Consider the following 17,217-nt stretch of genomic DNA (forward strand, 5'->3'; position numbering starts at 1 on the left):
TTGATACGGGCTGTCAGGTCCTTGTACGACCGGTGTCAGAGTCTGGTCCGCATTGCCGGCAGTAAGTCTGGTAAGTTTCCGTTGAGAGTTGGTTAAAATGTAAATTGGGAAAATATATATATGTATTTTTATTATGAGTTGTTAGATAACATTTAAAAAAACAATATGATTTAAAATAAATACTGACAGAAGTTTTGAATTCTGGCCCCCTTTGAATAACAAATCAGAAATTAAAAAATTGCACCATTTTTTAGGAAAAAATGTAATTTTGAATTTGAAGGTAGCAACACAACTCAATACAGTCGRRGCAACAAAAGRCTGGGAAAATAATGGTACAAATATAAAAAGGCAGCTGGAGGAGCACTTTTCAACAAGTGAATAAAAAGGACCAGGTTTGAAAAATGATAGAAAAAAATAACTCAGAGGAAAGGAATGGAAAATCTTGTAATATCCCTCTTCAGAAGCTCAACCTGCCAACGATGGTGCACCTCAGAGCCAGTYCACCCTCACCTCCTCCATCAAGTCTTAGCTAAGCTTATTTAGTCATTTGTCTAAAAGTTATTTTATCTTGATGCATTTAGTTGTTATTTATATATACTTCATATCTTACACTTTCTTTTTTTTACTCGTTTACTTTTGGTTTTTATTCCTTGTTTATGCTGTTTGTTCTGCACCTCAACACCAAGTCAAATTCCTTGTACATAAAAATACTTGGTCAATAAATTATATTCTGATTCTGATCTGCTGTTGATAATTTCAAGAATCTGGTGAACAAGGACCAGGTTCAAAGTCAACATTGTGTGTAAACACAGTTTTCCTGATGCAGTTCAGGGAGTCACATCATTCACAACCAACATGAATACCTCAAAGGATCGCTGGCAGCTTTCACATCCGACCTCATTAMAATAAAACAGGTTTAGTGAGACTGACGCCAGCGTGACGACAGGAGACGATTCCTCGAACTAAAAGCAAAAAGGTGCGATGTGCAGTCGAGGACAATTTWAGGCAATCCTGCTGCAATTTCATTCACTGATTACAGAACTCTCCAACCTGTGATCATATCCTGGAGGCACAGAGGGAGAAGATTGGATTTAAAGTGACATGCCCTTATTACCTTCACCACGCTCTTCCTCAGTCCTTCCAAAGTGACATCTTTTCAAGACTCTCTCACTTCTTAATCGACTTGATTTTGCTAAAGCGTGCRTCTTTAAGGCACGACTAATCACTTTAAGTGAACAGTTTTAGTTATTATGTCGTTTCTGTTAAGACTTTTGAAAGCAGATTTTTAGGGGTTTTTGTGATTTTTTTCAGCTGATGCTCGTCTCCCCTGATAATAAAAGGCTTAAAAAATACAGACTGAAGGTGAAGACGTGTCAGTTGCATCGCTCAATACAGCTAAATCATCACATCTAAATTAAAAGGTCGGAGAAACGACGAGATTAGAAAACTGGCAAAAATGTAGCAGCCAAATAGGAGCAAAAGTAATTGTAAAGTTGACGTCTGAAAAGAAAAAAACCGATTCGAGTCAGATGCCAGTTGATAAAACAGCAGAGGAGCGATGGTGTTGGTTACAGGATCGAATAAAACAGCAGATCCATCTGCTGCAGGAAAAGGTCAACGCTTCATCTAATCATGTTGCTTTTYAGCACCCTGCTCATTCTCAGACAGTTTTTTTCCCCTGTCTCTCTTTAACGCTCCCCTCTGTGAGACCGTTCCCAGAAATGTGCTGACCAATAAACGGTCCAACCAAAACAAATGAGACATTTTTTGTTGGGTTTTTTTCCCCCCCTCACCTTACGAGAGCCTTGACGGTGGAGCGCACGACGCTGGAGAGGAGGAAGAGGGGCGTGATCAGGATGTGAAAGAGGGAGAGGGAGGCAAAGGCCACAGCCGGGGACAGATCGGCGTCCTCGGAGATGTGGACGTGGACCACGAACGTCTGCGGGGTCACAGAAAGGACACAGTGTCCTAGGTAAGCCTGAAACAAATGTTTCTTCCTTGGAGGTGGCAGTTATTTGTGTCCAGTTCAAGGTACAAGTCAGGATGGATCCAAGTCGGAGATGAATCGTTTGTCTGCATGTCGTCCCTGCTCTGTGCTGTTTGTCTGGATTTTGTGTCTTTTAGTAGTTTMACACAACAGCCTTGGTGGATTCTATTAAACCGGGAAGGATTTAGTGTTCTGCTGTCAGATGGTCGTCTGTGTATCACTGTGAAATGTCAGAGTCAGAGTGCCTCCRTCCACACAGAGAGATAAAATACAGCAATGTTTTGGCTACTAACTCAAGAAAACCTGATTTATTGTAAAACACAAACTCACCGTCAGCACAGCTGCGATGGGAATAGCTGCATTCATGAAAACTGAAAGAAAACAGAGCAGGAGGATGTGACGTCTCATCAGGATTAAACAGAAAAAAACAAATAGGAGGCAGAAAAAATGTAGAATTATAYAGTTGTTTGTGTTAAGTGCTGCAGGTAAAATACTGTTTACCACTAATCTATTTTAACATTAAATAAACTAAATAGGTAATAGCTATTGATTTTTTATGACTCAAAACTGATTTTTACCCTCCAGTGACTGTCTGAAGCTCGCAAATATATCTTTTTCATTTCTTGTGCGACAGTAAGTATTGAAAATTATGAGAATTACGCATCCAATTCAAATTAAACATCAAATTCTGTCAAAGTGCTGCAGTGCCATCAATACAAAACCAAAATGTTACAGCTAATAGTTCCATTCATCACCATTACCATCATCATCACCATTATCACCATTATCATCATCATCACACCAGAAAGACAGCCATGTCTTCGCTCTCGTTGACACGACGTGTGTCTGCAGATGTTATATGTACAGGATGCAGGAAGTTAAAAGATGCATTCACAGGCTGCATTCCTACAGAGCTACCATTTTACCAAGTTGGTTTGGATCTTTCAGACACCACTTTGTTTCTCTGAAGTCTGAAACCTTAAGCTAATTTTTCCTGGGGTCTCAGGATGGTTGGATGCTCAATGACTTATTGATCTGGATCTTTCCTTTGGTTTATTCTGTTTTTCCTGTATATTATGTTTGTTGGATGACTGCTGTATGAGCATATAGTGAATRCATAGGGTCATTTTCCTGCTTCCTTTCTTCTATTTTATTGATTGTTTCTCTCCGTATTGCAGGTGGAGCATCACGAATACCAATGCTGTAGTTCCAGTGTCTCATTCTTTCTGTAAAACTGCCAAACAGCACATCATCGCTCTCTCTTCTTAGTTTGCAGCTATTGATTTAGATTAAAGATAATTTCTTCAGAAACTGGAGCCACACAGACTGCTGCAGTTCTTCTACAGGAAACTGAGAAAGCAGTTTAGGGAAAGACAGACTGAAGGAAATAAATCAGCTCTGAGTGACGATAATGTCCTCTGCTGTCCTGAGTAAACGGAAAATAAATGTGAGAGCAATAATTCATGATCGAAATGACCATAAAACTCATATTATTGTCATATTTAGTTGTTTTTTTAATACTCCACTTAAATCGAAATGCTTCAGCTTGATAGCAAACATAAAAAGTTTTTTTTTTGTGCTGCTGTGTGTGATAGGAGCCGTACTGGATATAGATGTGTAGAGAGCGAAGGCCTGCAGGCTGGTGAGCTCTTTGCCTCTGGTCTCCTCCACGCTGTCCCTGAAGATGTGCTCCCAGGCGTACAGCTTCAGCAGCTTGATGCCCCTCAGCAGCTCGTTGGTCTTCTTCAGCCGCTCGCTGGAATACTCCTGCAAGAGCAACAATTGAAACCGTAATTTTACACGTCAAGGAACGAACACCAGAACTGCAGAAAGAATAAGTATGAAGCAGGTAAACAAGGAGAACTATGGAGTTTTTAGTGAAACTCTTCAAAACATGTTGATTTTCCATCATTTAGAGCAGTCTGAGGTGCTAATATGGCTATAAACAAATAAAAATAATGACCAACAGAACGATGACACCCACCAGAGTGCTCTTTTGTGTTTGTGACAACTTTGTGGCCACAAAGTATTGCACCGGAGCTAACACGGCGATGATGGTCGCTCCAATCAAGGCACTGATTCCCAAGAGGTAGTAGAGGAGCATAACTCCCAGAATGATCTGAAAGGCAAAGATTCACATGAAACAATCRTGCAGCAGGAATACTAAACTTTCAAAAAGATAGTTTTCAGTTTTATAATGAACTGAAGCAACCATGAATGCAGCGCTACAGTGTTTGACCTCAACTGTGTAATTCAGGAGAAACAGGCAAAACAAATCCTTCACTTCAAATAACTGCTAAATKATTCAAAATGAAGAAAAATCAAAGCTGCTGCTTTAAACTGTTAATAATTTTACATTATCTCCCTCTAAATGTCCACAACAGTGATGTAAAGCATGCTCTAGCTCARCCTCCATTACTGGCATTGAGAGTCAATGTTAGATAGTGTGGAAGACTGAAACTGACGTAATTAAAAATAAAAGCAGAAATATATAAATGGCCAAATAAATAAATAAATAAATGAATACACTTAAAATGAACCAATTAGTTTGCCTAAAGGAGGCAGCAATGCATAAGGACTGGAAAAAGACTGGAAAAGGTAAATACAATGAGCGAAAAATAAAAAAGACTTGAAAAAATGTAAGATTTAAGAGACACAAATGAATCTACAAATAAAAGACAAAAAACAAATTTAAAACAGTAAAATTAAAATTATGTGCTAACATGTATAATCTGTTGGAACTAAGTTGGAAAATTAAAAATGAAGGTCAACTAAATTGTAAAACATACAAGGTCTCCTTTTTTAAATTATGTCAGCTTTGGTCCTCCGTAGMAGAGGACACAACCAGACAGAGATGGATGTGACAGTCTGCCACCCGGCTGCCCACCCAACCCCCCATCATTGCTCACAAGATATGTGTCACTAGAGTCAAGGTGTCTGATTTTCTTTAGCTTTTTTTATTTTTTTTATAGCATCTGCTCTGGAGGGAGACAGCCAAGCATGCCCCCCCACCACCACCACTTTAAATAATTCACACCTCACACCGGACAGGAAAAGCTGCTTTGTCTGCAGGATTTCAATCCAAGCTGACTGATAAGGAACCACATAAAAAGTAACAGCTGCAGCACAAACATCAGATTATTTTAAAAGAGATGTGAATGAAATTTTATGTTAAGTCAGCAAATATTTATTCAAACATTTCAGCTCAAACTGAAGTCGTTTATTGAAAAACAACTAAACAATTTGATGAATTWATATTATWTTCAAGATTTGACCAAAATGGCTACAAATCTGTCCTTCATCACTGATGTGATTCTTCAAGGATTTCYAGGCCTTTAATTCCTACATGCATGTAGTTTTTCACCATGACATCCCCCACACGTCTTAATTAATGAGGAAATACATAAAGTTGACGGGAAAGGTCAGCCGGACAAGGACACCGGCTGAATTAGCTCAAGGCTCGGCTCATATCCAATCTTTTTGTGTTCTTAGTCCACCTCTCCTCCGTCCTCCTGCGCGTGACCCCAATATCGATCTCAGTAATCATCTTGAAGGATGTTTCAATTCCTAAAAGCCCCCCGGAGAAGACAGAGGTGGGAGGCACTAAGGGGAGAGGTATTTGTTTCTGCAGATATTTAGGTTTTMAGAACAGGAGGCGTGAGCGTGTATTTGATGAGATTAGAGGTGACTGATTCCAATTAAGATTCCTGTCATTTTGAATTTTTGTTTTGCTCTCATGCTGAGGCAACTGAGAGGCGAGAGCTTTTCTTGTAGGAATTAGTTGTCAAAACCTCAAAACAAGACTGATCGCACCAGCGGTTTCATTAAACACGTCACGATTMCCCCAATTAATTCAGACTCTCAGTATCAACTCTATCTGACTAGAAAAAGGACAAAATAGTGTTCCAGAGYCACAAAACCTAAACAAAAACCTGATGTATTATATCTAGGTGAGTTTTRGGCACTCACTGACTCACCGCAGAATAAATCTGAGCACAGTGAGTTCAGTGCTGAGCAGACAGGTGTGCGCAACGGTGAATGCTAATGCTGCTTCAACAATCAACATCTCAGCAGGTTTTTCTACAGCCCGTGAAACGTCGCTCAAACACTCTGGTTTCCCTTTGGTTCCCAACGTCTTTTTATTCATTGTGYTCTTGTAATAAAGCCTAATTGAAGCATATCTGCAGTTTCTTGGTGAATTGTRATTCAGTTCGGGGGACATTCACAGTCTGAATTTTGATATTCCCACATAAAGTCCTGCAGAGAATCACTAAATGYTGAAGCATCACTGAACGCGTGTCTGTGTTGACGAGATTTAAAAACAGCGTGATAATCAACGAACGTCTTCCTGAACTCCATCTGTAAATCGRGCCTTCAGATTGTAAAATTCTGAGCTGGATTATTGTGTGAAAACAAATATTTTAAATTCATTTTGTACTCAGATTTTCACACTGATAATCTGCATTTTACCTCAGATTTAAAACGTGTTTTCTAAAAAGAAATGACTTCTTTGCTTTATCTCAAAACAATTATTTCAAACGAAAAAAATGGTCAAAATAAAAGGTTTCAGGCAAAAATAAATGTTTTTCAGACTTTAAATATTTAAATTTCAAGGCAAASAACAACAATCTGAACAATAAATCAGATAAATTTGAATAAACAAATACACAGCTGTGTTAAACAGAGTTGATTATAAAAACACAAATCTATTTGCATATCATCTACAGGCAGATGCAAATTTATTCAAATATAAGCAACAATGCAAGAGTCACTGTTAAAAAATCAGATATTATAATGCTAAATAAAGCATTTACTTAAAAAGCTAGATAACATTGCAATAGATGATTACTTTGTATCCTGAAACTTTTATTATCAGGGCTATTTAACTAAATTTCTCCAGGGGCCACAGTTACAGCAGGCCAACGGCACGGGGGTCGAACATGCAATTAAAGTCATTATGTAAATAAACCAAGTATTACAAAGATCTGTTATCTCTGAAATTGTTTATTTTTGCTGCATTTCACCACGAATACAACATCCAGAACCCTCTAATAAAATTAGTAATAATAAAACAATGTCAAAAACAAAAAGAACACATTATGCCTCCTATTTAAAACATTATTTTGACATCTCTGACTTGCCAAATTTTTAAAACAACTTTATTTTCACTTTCATAGTTTTATCTTCAACTGTTTGTAGTTTTAACAGTCTTGGGTGTTCATAGAAATGGTTTTTACCAGCTTCTAGCTAAGATTCTGACGTTTCTGTAGATAACAAACATGTCTATGTTTAACTAAAAGAACTTGTAGGATTTAAAGTAGAAAACTGGGGSTTTGGGCTTAAGAGATGAATGAACAATTGGGCAGGCTGGATGTGGCCCGCGGGCCGCCAGTTGAACAGCCCTGTGTTATAGTTTGACAAAAATTGTCCTGTGTGTCACTTTCACATAATTCTCCCACAGAAAAGCTCTATAAAAACAGCAGAACAGACTAGACTGCAACACAACCGCAGAGCATCAGTTTAACACAAACACACCTGTCAGAAAACAATGCTTTATTCCCCACATGGTCTAACAGCTCTGCCTGCTGAACAARTCCTGCGGGATGAGAAATGCAGCACAATGCAAGATGTAGAACAAGCAACTGCTGCAGAATTAGCTCACTTCAGTCCAGTAGAACAATGGTGCTTAGTTTCTAAGTAAATAGGTAAAACTGATGTAAAATCCTGAAAAAAGTGGGAATAAGAGGTTGAACTGCTTTGTTTCTTCTTTTTTTTAAATTAACAATCATTTTTTCTTTTCTGCTGCAAACATCAGAGCTGAATTAGCCCACTGTTCCCTGTAGCTCAGATCTAAAGAAGCAAAGCTGCACTGAGGTGGAGATAAAATCATGAAACGCATCAACAGAAACACCTACTGACGCTGCTCCGCTCCCTCTGGATGAAAGACACAAAAGCCTTCAGAGGAGACAAATGTGTTCCTTACTTGTACCGGCATTGCCCACAGGTTCGGACAGAGGAAGAAGAACCACATTAGCTGGTTGGTATCGATGGCAACCAGGTTACAAATCTGAGCGACGGTGAGCTCTCCCATGGACATGTTGGACGTGCACAGGCGCATGATTTTGTTGTAGATTTTGGTCTGAAGGGAAACAAAAACGTGTAAATCGTGTTAAATGATTCTTTTATTTTATTTATTTCAAAATCCATTTTTTCCTGGTAAAAAGCAAAAAAGAAAACAAATACTGGAGAAAACTCAGGCTTTTTTCCCCCTTTTTTTAAATTTATAGAATTCTCTAATTTGTATGACGGAGTCCACACAATGAGATTTTTTTTAAATTACGAGATTAAAGTCATAAAAATATGAGTTTAAAGTCCTAAAATTACGAGTTTAAAGTCATAATTTACGAGTTTAAAGTCATAATATTATGAGTTTAAAGTCATAAAATTACGAGTTTAAAGTCATAATATTATGAGTTTAAACTCATAATATTACGAGTTTAAAGTCATAAAATTACAAGTTTAAAGTCATAAAATTACGAGTTTAAAGTCATAAAATTACGAGTTTAAAGTCATAATATTATGAGTTAAAAGTCATAATATTATGAGTTTAAAGTCGTAACATTACAAGACTAAAGTCATAATATTACGAGTTTAAAGTCATAAAATTACGAGAAAAAAGTCATAATATTGTAGCCTTTACACAAAAAAGCATGCAGTTATCACTGCATTAAAATGAGGATTGTTGAGCAACTTGTCAAGTTGTTATTGCTATAAATAAATAGTTAATCTTTTAGCACATTAGCATCAAATTATCAGTAGCAGGACTTGGAAATTATAAACTGAAGCCGTAATGTAATTAAGAGACGGATTTAGTCGTCACGTAGCTAATTTGTATGAAAGCATATTAATCTAACAGTGACCCAAGTCATCATGGACTACTTTATAAACACAGACACATGGCTGTACACTGCAGGTGTGAGGAAAATTAGGAAATGAAGAACGGGAAATAGACACGTCATGATTATGACTTTTTTCCCTCGTAATATGACGACTTTAATCTCGTAAAATATGACTTTAATCTATTACAACTTTAATCTCGTAATAATAATAAAAAATCTTGTGTGGCCCTAATACTCAGTTGTAAATTTGGCTCCAAAAAAAAACAATAATAAAACCGATTTCCTCATATTTCCACAAAAATAATCAATGTGAACAGCTGATATGACTAAAAAGTGAGAAAAATCTACAAATTTTAACTATAACATGCAAAAAACATGACTTAAAAGGGATTACATGGTGTATTTTTGCTTTAAAACATTGTTAATATAAGCATCAAATTATTTTTGATGCTTGAATAAGCCAAATTCGCATCTTTAAAGGCAAAGCTTTGGACCTGAACGGGCAAACGACGTGTCAGAAACATGCACCTCATGTTGAGTTTCAGCCCACCTGTATGGCTCCTCGCAGGTTGATTCCAGTTTCAATGGCCACGTAGTAGGAGGCCTGCAGGAAGGTCCTCTGCAGGAGCAGAGCGATGAAGAGCAGCACGGCCAGCACGTACGCATTCTCTAAGAACTCTTTGGAGGAAATAAAATAGATGCCGAGTAGCTTCATCTAAGGAACACAAACAGGCAGAAAGAACGTGGAGAGATAAATATTTACTGACTGATTTATCACTGTTAGTCAGTAAGAAACAATAACAGCTCGTGTATTAAATTTCTATTTTTGGGCTTTGACATTCATGAAACTCAGTTAAAAATTGAACGGCAGCTTCTGCAGCTGACATGTGAAACCCAAGAAGAATACAGTGGATGGGCACTCCCTCAACGATTAATTAATTCTGCATCAGGTGGAGATCATTCTCTGCAGGCAGTGAGGGGGCAGGAGGGGTGGGAGGGGTTACTATTAAACAGAAAAATGTTTCTAGTCTGAAACCCATCATTAAAATCTCTCGCTCCGTTTTCTTTCTTCTGCCGCTCACATTCAAACATTCTCATCGTCCTCTGACGGAGTTCACGTTTTCTCCCTCTGCCAGACTGAATCACTCGGGTGGATTTGTTCTGCTGAACGACTCACGGCTCTTTCGTGCTTCTTTAATTAAATTCCGACGCTGCGGCACAYGCGTTACGGCTGCCACCGACAAAGCACGGCACGTTTGTTTCGTACAGAAAGATGCCCGGTCTGCTGTCTGCTCTGTGTGGAATCCAAGAAGCTGAAAGRGCTGCAGCAGCAATAAGTCTCATGAATATTTGAAGAGGTGTACATTAGCGCGGCGTCAGGCAGGTGCACGGGGACGTCGTCTTACGCGGTGACCTCTGAGAGACGAAGGGGAGGCGGTGCGACGTTTCTGACTTGCTTCAGTTTTTGTGATTTCTCATTATGAATTTTGTTGAGATTTTTCATGTCCTACTGCCATTTCAGGCTGGCTTATCTCAGATCTGGCTAAGAAAGAAAAAAAAGAGCACTTTGATTCCTTCTGTTGTACTGCAAAAACTGTCCATCTAACCAGATTTTACAACCTTACATCCAGCCTAAAAATGTTTTTGAGACGGATGTACTAAACAAGACAGTGTTTGTACTAGGGTTGGGCAATATTGGCAAAAAAATTGTTCACGGTTAATTGTGGTATTTAGCCGATAAGGATTAATATGACTTAATATGAGGAGTCCCTGGACACCTGCACGCCCTAGTCACATGACCAATTTAAATCTCTCTAGAGGGAAAGATTTGCTTTCTGTAAAAGTCACTCCAAGCCATACATGAATTTTTAAACACAGAATGGTGCAATGAACTAATATTTATTAAAAGAGCGTGCAGCTTTTTAATATTAAAAAAATTACAGAACATGAAAAAGTCTGAAATTTCATTTGCATTAGTTGAATCTCATACATCTCTTACTTAAACAACTAAAATGTCCAGTCGTAAACCAGTTTCAGATATCTGGAACGTGAGTGTGGTGAAGAAGATTAAATGTAAAAACAGCCTGCCATACACTTGAGCTTTTGAATGATGCTAAAAACGATCTGCTACACTCTCAGAGCGAAAGTGGATTGCTAAATTAGCAAGGTGAACTTTGGAGAACGYGAACGTCCACGTCATCTTTTCATCTCCGTAGTTTTTTCCGASTCCAKTGTGAAAAATACAACTACGGTTGTTCATATGCTTCACAACGTACTGAAAGAAAACTGCGTTGTTCAAAATGGTRTGTCCGAATAAACAGGAATCCACTGGATTTCTTATCAAAACTTTATCCTCAATCTTCTGACTCCAGTCAGGTTCACAGTACAGCACTCAGCAGGCCTCAGTATAAGACCCTGGGCTGAACCAAAACAAAACACAGTTCTGCTCTGAGCAGAGACTCTGCAACACACTCACAACTTCTTTTTACTGTAATCATGAATTGACCTTATAATGTTCATCTCTTCCTGGTTACACCCCTGGAGGTGTTWYCTTTTCTGTCAGATGTAGARCGTAAGTCATTTTTGTTTAGGYTAAAGAAAGAGCACATAAGACACACACCAACTATCACTCTGTTCAAACATAAAGGCTGCAATGATCAGAAAGTATAAAATRCAGWACTGCATCTAACATTCAATTAATCAGTTACAAMATTTCCTTCAGTACAGTGGGAGAGAGGGGGAAATAATSAGGATTTATCCCCCACAACATAATATTTCAGTTAAATGTGAGAAAATATTGAAACKTGTTGTTCATTAGAAAAAAAACAAAGTGCCCTCCTTCTACGATGATAGAGGAAACATTCAGACTATAATCTAGTATTTTTAACTTATGTTTAAATGTGTAATTTTTGCAGTGTATGTCACGTGATGTTCATGAAAAGGTAAATAAATTTTTAAAAAGCAGTGCGTTGTTGCAGGGACGTCTCACCGGTTGTTGAATGGTGCGATTGTCTTTGCTGATGTGGTGAACGATGCCAGAGATGCAGAGAGGACCAGCGAAGCCCAGCAGGTCKGCCATGAAGCGGAATGTGATGCTGAGGACGAGGGGCCTGCCGAACGCTTTCCTCAAAGCCAGCCAGATCCATTTTGGTCCTTGGGGTGCAGTGCCCTGAGGCTTCTGAGTTAGAAAATAAAATAAAATAAAATAGGAATTCAGATTTTTTTAAAATCAGCATGCTAGGGTAAAACTCCTCCTAACCCTCCCTAACTGTAGTAACTATTAAAATTGTAGGGCTTCTTTAAATCATCCGTATTGATCCAGTGCTCCGTTAGGGTCAAGACAATGGGCCGTCGATGGAAAAAGGAGTAAATTAGGTGTTGTCTCCCCTGAGGAGCAAAATAAAAGCAAAGTGAAGAGGGTTGGACAGTAAAAAAGTGCTATAAGAGCAAAAAGAAATAATCGCTTGAACACTAAAGCACCATTAACTGAAGAGTTGGACCAAACTCCTGCAGAAACCCATAAAATGAGGTCAAGTTTGCTGCTGCCTCGGCATCTGAGCGTGATGATTAATGGAAAAGGAACTGACATACATTCAGTCTGCACACAGTCACTGCTGGAAATAATGGTTACATCAGCGAAGCAGAAGATAAAACAAGAGGAAAATTCAGGTTCTGATTGTTTTAACTGAGAATTTTCCAGAAAATAAAAACTAGCTTTGAGGTTGTAATTATGAAGGTTTGGTTTAGTGACTCAGTGATCAGAGGGAAACATCTGGAGCATCATGTCGCAGCAAATTGTTCAGACTCTGAGTGTGTATCCGTGTGAGTGTGAGTCACTGTCAGATCTGTGAGAACAGACGTGACTGCCGTCACGTGTTTCCAGCTCCTCGCTGGCGCTCGTATTGAACCTCAGCCTTCAGACGTTAACGCGTCACTGCGTACATCACTCTTACGCACGCAGAAGCTCTTTCCTCTCATCGATCCCAGGTTCAAATAAACCAGAGGAGGCGGCCTTCCGTCGCACACGCTCGGAGCGAAACGAGCTTCCCATGAAGCGCAGCGCGTTCAGCCCCATCGGGGGTCGAGATGTCGCCTCGTTCACAGTGAAACGGGACTGACCCGTGCTCCTCCGGACCCCCCTCCAAGCCACCGCCCTTCCCCACAACCCCACTGGGAGCCGTGCGTCCCTCTCATCCCCTCACTCCTGCCGGAAGGAAGCGGGGTTGCGTTCACACCGAACACAGACGCAGCAGTGACGAATCTCGGGTGACCTTCCAAACACTGGAAAACCGTGACCCCGCAGAGGAGGCCCCCTTACGTCTGACCCCTGACATGTGGACGGAGGGAGACGCAAAAGAATGATCTACATAAGACGTTTGCTCCAACTAGACCTGCAAGGGCTAAACTTGAAAGAATCTACAACAAGTTTTTGATTAATTTCTATACCTCAGCTGAGCTTGTTCACATCGTCTTGTATTAAAGCACCTGAATAAGCAGAAAGCATTCATACTTTTAGCTGCTAAAAGCATTTCAGCTACTACACAATGGAAAAGAAATTATAGGGTATGATGATGAATCTGTGTTTGTCAAACAAACACAGTTAAACCAAACAATAAAATTGATCTCAAAGTTGGGCAAATTTACAAGGACAGTCACTTTTTTGTAAATATGTTTCAGGTAAAATTGATTGAATTGAAAAAGACATACTGTAAATATTTAAAGTGCCTGTGAGATGCCCATCCTTCAAATTCAAAAAGTCAAAGAGAGCTTTATACTTGATAAAATTGGCACAGTACACATGCTCTTACCCATTTTGTCACATAACCAACCTATTTTCTTTTAAATTTAGCTCAGCCAAAGTGAAACAGGAAGTGACATCAAAAGGGAACTCATCAATAAAATAAACTCGCTGGTCTGTTTATAAAAACAAAATTATTTAAATGTCCTGATGCATCTCAGTAATCCAGGTAAAAAAATCAAAAAGAAAAAAAAATTGTATAGGTCTTCTGGACGGGTTCTTCTCTAATGAAACGTTTCGTCTCTCCTCCAAGAGACTTCTTCAGTCTGAGAGTTTCAGGCAAAATTCAGGCTTTTAAGCCCTGCCTCATACTCACATCACATGGCTATCGTTGACACCTAATTAACACCTATTGTTAACAGGGGGTGGAGTGATACTGGCAATAGCAGCACTGTAGGAGGGGGACAACTGAAAACGGAGGCCTCCACCTCTGTTTAGTGATGGACGGTCTTTCTTTACAAAAATGGCTTCTTTTACTCCTCTCTCAAACCAACGTTCCTCTCTATCAAGAATGAGAACATCCTCATCTCTGAAAGAGTGACCGCTGGCCTGTAAATGAGTGAAAACTGCAGAGTTCTGGCCATTAGATGTAGCTCGTCTGTGTTGGGACATTCTTTTGAACAGTGGCTGCTTTGTTTCCCTGATGTTTAACTGGTCGCAGTCCTCCTGGCACTTAACAGCATATACAACATTGCTCTGTTTGTGCCGGGGMACCGGATCTTTGGGGTGAACCAGCCTTTGCCGTAATGTGTTTTGGGGCTTGAAAGCCACTGGGACATCATGTTTAGAAAATAAACATCTCAGTTTTCCGAAACACCCACAACATACGGAATAACCACTGGTTTGGGTCTGGGGTCACATGGAGGCAGTGCTTAAAAGCCTGAATTTTGCCTGAAACTCTCAGACTGAAGAAGTCTCTTGGAGGAGAGACGAAACRTTTCATTAGAGAAGAACCCGTCCAGAAGACCTATACAATTTTTTTCTTTTTAAAATTATTTAAACTTTAACTTTTCTTTGTCTCTCTTTGATAGTGACTAAAAATAATCTAAAGAAACATCAGATTATTCTCTACAGCCTGTATTGTTAGCTTTTGCAACAACGCCCTGTTTACATGCTGACATTCCCCTTTGACATCACTTCCTGTTTCTTCACATGCCAATATCTCAACAACCGTTCATCTCAGCAACGTGAAATTTGTTTCGCAATATGTTATCAATGTTATCATTCCAAAAATGCATTCATGTTTATAACAAATATTTGATGTCACAGGAACTTTAAAATGTAACATTTCTTCAAAAGACCTGCTACATTAAAGGCAACATATCATGCAAAATCTAATATTTAAAGCACACATTTAGCAGACCTCCAAATTCAATGTGCAGTTCAGTGATTTAGCCTGTTTTTAAAGTACAGGTATGTGACACTGAAAACTCATTTCTCTCTATTTAAAATATGTTTGTCTAAAAAAACACAACAAAGGATTTAAAAGCAACAAAAAAGGCCGGTTGATAAGTTTGTGAGGAATTATGAAACTGCTGAGTCATTGTAGCACCTTTATCTCAAACACAGAAGAGGGAAAAATGCTACAAACATCTTCTATTGGCTAAAAAAACACAACTAAAATATTCTCCCCTGGAACAACACCAATCAGAAAGGCTGAGAAACACACAGAACATACAAAAGAAAGCTACAATAAATACATATGAAAACGCCTACACTTGTCTGCTCAAGGCAATCAGACATTTTCCTGTAAATGTTTCTGAAGGACATCTTATTTGACATTCAGATAAAGTTGAATTGTCCAGTTCAGGCTGGACTGAATCTGCTTTAATATGAGAAAAGCAGGACAAAGAGAAGAGGTCTGTGTGATTCAGGGTCACTTCAAGAGGATGTAACGTTAGGAAAAAGAAAAAAAAAGATTAAAAATAGCAAATGGATGAAAAAATRTCAGATGGAGGACAACGGGAGACAAACAAGCTGCACAGGAAGAATATTAATACTTCAAATCCTATTTGTCTCAACAAGAAAATCCAATTGGAGCTGTTTGTGGTAAAAAGCTTTGTAAACACATGTATTTAGGTATGTTTGATTTAAAAATGATGGGATTTATTTTATGAAAACAAATTCTGTATGAGGCAAACTTGTGAGCTTTAATATTTAAAATGAGAAATAAGAGCTGTTAAGTCAAACGTCACAACAACGATCCGTCCAATCAGATCTCACCTTCTGCTCCTCAAACTCCTGGCGCAGCTTGATGTAGTTGGTGAGCGCCCTCATGGCGATGGGCAGCTTGCCGATGACCTTCAGGTCGATGGGCCGTCGATGAGCGGAGGTGATGAACGTGTTCATCCACCAGTAGGTGGCTTTGGACAACAGGTTGACGAAGGGCTGCAGGAACCGGACGCCGAGGTCCTGGAGGTCTTCGGGGGGCTTCACCTCTGTTGGGTTGGCGAAACACATGTAGCGCTGCAGAGAGAGAGAGAGAAAAAAGAAGTTTGGTTAATTTTTTTACTCTTGGATTTGGTGCTTGTTTTTCTGCTCCAACACACCTGTTTCACTGACTTACCTCGTCAAGTTCAAATCAGGCGTGTTGGAGAGGAGAATTTTTTTTTTCGTTCCTGGAGGTACTGCAATACCAGGTTGATGCGTGGAGTGGACGGAGCAAGCCCCTATTCCATCTCCCTGTTCCAAAAATCAATTTAATATATGGTCCACGGGTAGGGGACGTATCAGATATTAAACTGATAAGAACAGATACTACACTTGATCTTAGCCAAAAGGCCGAGAAGCGATATGAGAGAAGAAATTTCTAAAGCACATAGTTCAAACTCAAAGTCCGCAGGCCAAATCCATGACCTCGTTAACATTTTATCCATCTACAACGGTAATATTTTAAATGTAAAATAGTTTTATAGTCACTAATTATCTCGACAGTAGTTGACTTTAATTCTGTATTCTTTTCTATTTTAAAAGTCAAATAAATAGACTTTTGGTGAAAGTTTTATTTTTTATTAGTTTGCCGGCTTTTGATAAAATGTGTCTCTAAGAAATGGTCAATTAAACAGTTGTGAGTAAGGTGCATAGAGTGTAAATGTGCATAAAAATCTTTTTTTTTCTTCATTTGTTAGTATGTGTATGTTCGAAAGGCTACATAAAATATAATTTGATTTAAAAAACAAAATAAAAACATTTTTCAATAACAAATGACAAGGATTGGGTTAGACAAAGTTTGAATTTTGGCCCCCTTGTKTAACAGAGTTTGACTCTCTTTTTCTAAAACATGCAGGCAGGGGCGGAGCCAGAGGAGTGAGCAGGGTGGCAAGTGCCACCTCCGACACCTGATCAGCCATTAGCGTTAGCAGTTAGCCTAATTTAGGCATGGTTATCGGCGTGTGATCATCCTTAGCTATCCCACAACAAATTTCATTTCAATAGGTCTTAAAAAGGTTGAATTATAGCCTTTAATTTAATTTATTAATTTAGTATTTATTCATTTCATTTTAAAAAACAAAACACATTGCATACAACAAAAC

The 17,217-nt window shown here is 38.9% G+C and overlaps 1 protein-coding gene across 2 annotated transcripts in view; it reads right to left on the reverse strand.

The window, feature by feature from the left end:
* abcc8 (ATP-binding cassette, sub-family C (CFTR/MRP), member 8) overlaps positions 1-17,217 on the reverse strand; it is a gene marked incomplete in the record, with an annotated part of 76,086 nt that overhangs the window by 38,878 nt on the left and 19,991 nt on the right. For both annotated transcript variants that reach the window (XM_014005594.1, XM_014005593.1), the window contains 8 exon segments: positions 1,794-1,939; positions 2,318-2,358; positions 3,592-3,754; positions 3,972-4,106; positions 7,971-8,126; positions 9,437-9,601; positions 11,876-12,064; positions 15,908-16,150. In XM_014005594.1, coding sequence (XP_013861048.1) covers positions 1,794-1,939; positions 2,318-2,358; positions 3,592-3,754; positions 3,972-4,106; positions 7,971-8,126; positions 9,437-9,601; positions 11,876-12,064; positions 15,908-16,150 — 1,238 coding nt within the window.

The sequence above is a fragment of the Austrofundulus limnaeus genome, unplaced genomic scaffold (genome assembly GCF_001266775.1).
Source record: "Austrofundulus limnaeus strain Quisiro unplaced genomic scaffold, Austrofundulus_limnaeus-1.0 Scaffold31, whole genome shotgun sequence".
Lineage (NCBI taxonomy): Eukaryota > Metazoa > Chordata > Actinopteri > Cyprinodontiformes > Rivulidae > Austrofundulus > Austrofundulus limnaeus.